Below are 4008 nucleotides of genomic sequence, written 5' to 3' on the forward strand. Positions count from 1 at the left end.
TATTATGAATCCATTGATTTATGCCAATTATGTTTTTGCTGGTGGATTGGTGGTAGACTTTATTCGATCGGACCTCGATTTGATTGAACCATCACAAATTTTTATTATAAGACAAAAAAATAGATTTTGAGTTGTCGACCAAAATAGATTGTTCCAGTAATATTAATACTAAGCTTGGAAATAATAGTTAGTTGAAAATTGAAAAAATTTATTATATAAAATGCTATTTTCTCTCTAACCAAGATTCATTTCAATGACCATCACACTTAGTGGAGCTCCCTTGTTAATTTATTTCATTTCTCTCCTTAGACCATTTATAGCACTTCTCACCTCACCACAACTTTTTTTTTGAATCAACCGTACTTGCATTACTTAAACAATATCAGAAACGAGTACATGATCAATAAACTCAGGAGTGATATCATCCCAATCCCTCAGGCCAGGCATAGAATGTGTAGCTAAAACATGCGCCACACTATTCGCGGACCTACGAACAAACACAATTTGCACATAATCAAAGTGCTTACATAACTCAACACAATCTGACACAATGGTATGAAAGTAACTAACTCCATGATCTCTTTTGCACGCATCAACAAGGGATTTTGAGTCTGATTCGAATATACAATGGTCAAGAGATAGCTCCTTCTCCCAAGATAAAGCCGTTTTCAAACTCAAGGCCTCAGCTTTCCTCACCTGCCACGCTCCCACAACTTGCCCACATCTAGCTCGGACAAACTGACCCGCAGAGTTTCGAATCACATCACCAATCCCAACACATCCATCAGGCCATAGTGCAGCATCCACGTTGATCTTAGTCCCGAATTCAGGCGGCTTCATCCATCTCTCCGCTCCAGTACCCCCTGCTGTACATTCCGAACAATAGCCTCATGAGCCCTCCTCCAATCTGCCAGCAAATTTAGCGCCGTTGCCTTCACTCCAAACGCAGAACTGTTTGCCCGTTCCCAGACCCATTTATTCCGATGATTCCATAAGATCCAGCAAACCATACCGATCAGAGCACACTGATCTCGATTGATAGCGTGGAAGACACGAACAAATACATCCATACATGATTCGTCCTGCCCCATACAGTCTTAGCAAAACCGTAGTCGAACAAAACATGAAAATCAGTTTCCCCTTTATGGCACCATGGACAATTTGTATCCACAGCAACATGTTTCGCTACCAGGGCAGTCATAGTTGGCAAACAACCCCGACAGACACGCTAGAGCAAATTCACAACCTTACCCGGAATCTTTAGCGACCAAAGCTTTTTTCAGAAGCTGTTATAACTCATGTCATGCTCTCCCTGTCAAGTAACCAAAACCAACTATCCCCCCTTCGTTTAGATGGAACTGGAATTCGTTGAATAAGGCTTTTATCTCGATCTTCGAATAAGTCATTTAACACATCATAACCCTATAAACCAGAGTCACTATCAAGTAGACTACTCATTGTAATGTCCTGTAGCTCCGGAACCACAGTGGTAGTGATATAGCCATTATCAGTACATGGTAACCAGGAGACTTCGCAAACTTTAGTACTATTCCCATCCCCAATTCGCCTATGACATCCTGCTTTAACAGCCTCCTGAGCAGACATAATACTATGCCACATATAGCTGGGATTCGCACCAACCTTCGCATTCAAAAAATCTGTCTTCGGGAAGTATCGAGCTTTTAAAATTTTGAAACCAAAGGGTTCTCCTCAGTCAAAATTCTTCAGCCTTGTTTAGCTAACATAGCTGTATTAAAGTTACGAAGACTCCTTACTCCCAGTCCACCACCAAATTTCGACACACACAAGTTGTATTTGGTTTGGTTTTGGTTTTTGATTTTAGAAACCGAATAAATATGGTTACGGTTTGGTTTTCGGTCGAAACCGGACCAAACCGAACCACGCTCATCCCTGCACACAACCATTCTCATGCCATCCATCTAATTCCGGCCCCAACCATTCATTTTCTTCTCAATCATAGCACAAATAGTTGCTGGGAGTAAAAATAGGCTCATCCAGAAGTTCGGGATTGCTTGAGCAGCATTTTAATGAAGAATAAGCTTACCTGCTTTGGACAAAGATGAATTATTCCACCCATGCAATCTCTAATCCCCTCGATCCACCAAAAAACCAAAAGCTTCGTTTTTATTATTCCCTACGCACATAGGCATACCTAAATACTTACCAGGCCTGCTTGTTTCCTACACCCCAAGATTTTCACAAATCTTCGTTCTATCCGCCACTCTTGTATTCGGGCTAAAAATAACACTGGACTTGTTATAGTTTACTGCTTGCCCAGACAGTAGCTCATACTTTTGCAGAATTCTTTTCATGGTACATGCCTCTGTCTCCACAAAACGAAAGAAAAAATAACAATCGTCTGCGAAAAGTAAATGAGATATAAGTGGCGCTCCCCTAGCAATAGAACACCCATGAATCAGCCCAACTTCCTCATTTATTCTCATAATAGCACTTAAGCCTTCCGCACATAAAGTGTACAAGTAAGGGAAAATAGGGTCCCCTTGACGGATTCCTCGCTGAGGAGTAATTTCACCAAAGACCTCGCCATTATGCATGAAACTATAAGACACACTTTTAACACAAGTCATAACTCGATGAATCCACTAGTACTGAATCCCAAATTTCATAAGCATGTTCTCAATAAAACTCCATTCAAGTCGATCATATGCTTTAGAAATGTCAATTTTAAGGCCTGCAACTCCACATTTCCCCTGCGTTTTCCTATGGATATAATGATTAACCTCATATGCAATCAGAGCATTATCGGTTAGCAAGCGACCTTCTATAAAAGCACTCTGCTTATCCAAAATAATCGAATTTAAGCATGGGTTCAACCTATTAGCCATCACTTTTGACAAGATATGCATAAGAACATTACACAACGAAATAGGCCTTAAATCTGTCATCTGTTGAGGGATTTTAACTTTAGGGATCAAGCAGACTAACGTGCGATTTATTTCCTTTGGCAGCTCACCAGAATAGAAAAAATCCTTACAAAACCGAACTACATCAGCTCCCATAATAGGCCAGTACGTCTGAAAGAAAGCAGCTGGATTAAGACCATCGGAACTTGGTGATTTATCCGGATGCATAGCAAACACCGCCTCTTTCACCTCTATGTTAGTAACTGGCATTAACAGGGCCTGGTTCTGGTTCTCCGATACAGTTAACAGAGTATCACCATCTGCCAAGCGACCATCCATGACTGAAGATTTAAACAGAGTTGTAAAGTCCTCCGTAATTACCATTTGCACATCCGCACTGTCCTCCTTCCATACCCCATTCGAATCATTTAGCCCCTTAATCAAATTATTTCTCTTCTGATTGGACGCATACTTATGCAAAAACCGTGAATTCTTATCTCTTTCTGTAAGCAAAAACTACTTGGCTCTTTGTTGCCAAAAGATTTCTTGTTTTTCCAAGAGACAAAGGTACTCCTATCAGACTGCATTATATTGACCCACTCCCTGATCATCTCGTCGAGATCGAAGACGACACATTTGGCTTCTAAGGCCTGCCATCTTAACTTTCATCTCCTTTACCATTCCCCCACCTCACTCTTCGAGTTTAATACAACACAACATCATCTTATCAATGATATCTCGATGTCCTTCACCATTCCAACAACCATTGATCAAACTATAACAATCTTTCTCACGAATCCACATATTCTCAAAGCGAAATCTTTTACCTATTTGAACATACACCCTCTTATTAAGATCAAGCAATAAGGGCAGGTGGTCTGAAGTTGAAAGCTCTATCACTTTAACCACAGCTTCTTGAACATATCTCTCCATGCTTGAGAAGCCAATCCCCTGTCTAAACGCTCTTAGACCCATTTTTCAGTACCGCGGAATCGCTCCCATGTAAAATTTTCATCTTGAAACCCCAAGTCTTGCAAGCCACAATCAAATATCGTAGATGAGAATCCCTGTAAGAGGTTTCGCGAATGGTAACGCCCTCCCTGCCTCTCATTACCAGCCATAA

At 40.9% G+C, this 4008-nt stretch overlaps 1 protein-coding gene across 1 annotated transcript; it reads right to left on the bottom strand.

Moving 5' to 3' along the window:
• Positions 1-372: 372 nt before the first annotated feature.
• Positions 373-1605, bottom strand: LOC108212645 (uncharacterized). The gene is made up of 2 exons (XM_017384368.1): positions 1431-1605; positions 373-866 (listed from the first exon to the last, which is right to left on the bottom strand). The coding sequence occupies exons 1-2, from the start codon at positions 1603-1605 to the stop codon at positions 373-375; spliced, it is 669 nt and encodes a 222-aa protein (XP_017239857.1).
• Between the last annotated feature and the right edge of the window lie 2403 nt (positions 1606-4008).

Source organism: Daucus carota, chromosome 3 (genome assembly GCF_001625215.2).
Source record: "Daucus carota subsp. sativus chromosome 3, DH1 v3.0, whole genome shotgun sequence".
NCBI lineage: Eukaryota > Viridiplantae > Streptophyta > Magnoliopsida > Apiales > Apiaceae > Daucus > Daucus carota.

Bases quoted from the DNA above. Each gene is read 5' to 3' on its own strand.
- LOC108212645 (XM_017384368.1), bottom strand. From the start codon at position 1,605: ATGTCTGCTCAGGAGGCTGTTAAAGCAGGATGTCATAGGCGAATTGGG. The intron at 867-1,430 runs GTTTATAGGGTT...CGGAATGTACAG, and splicing joins TCTACTTGATAGTGACTCTG to CAGGGGGTACTGGAGCGGAG.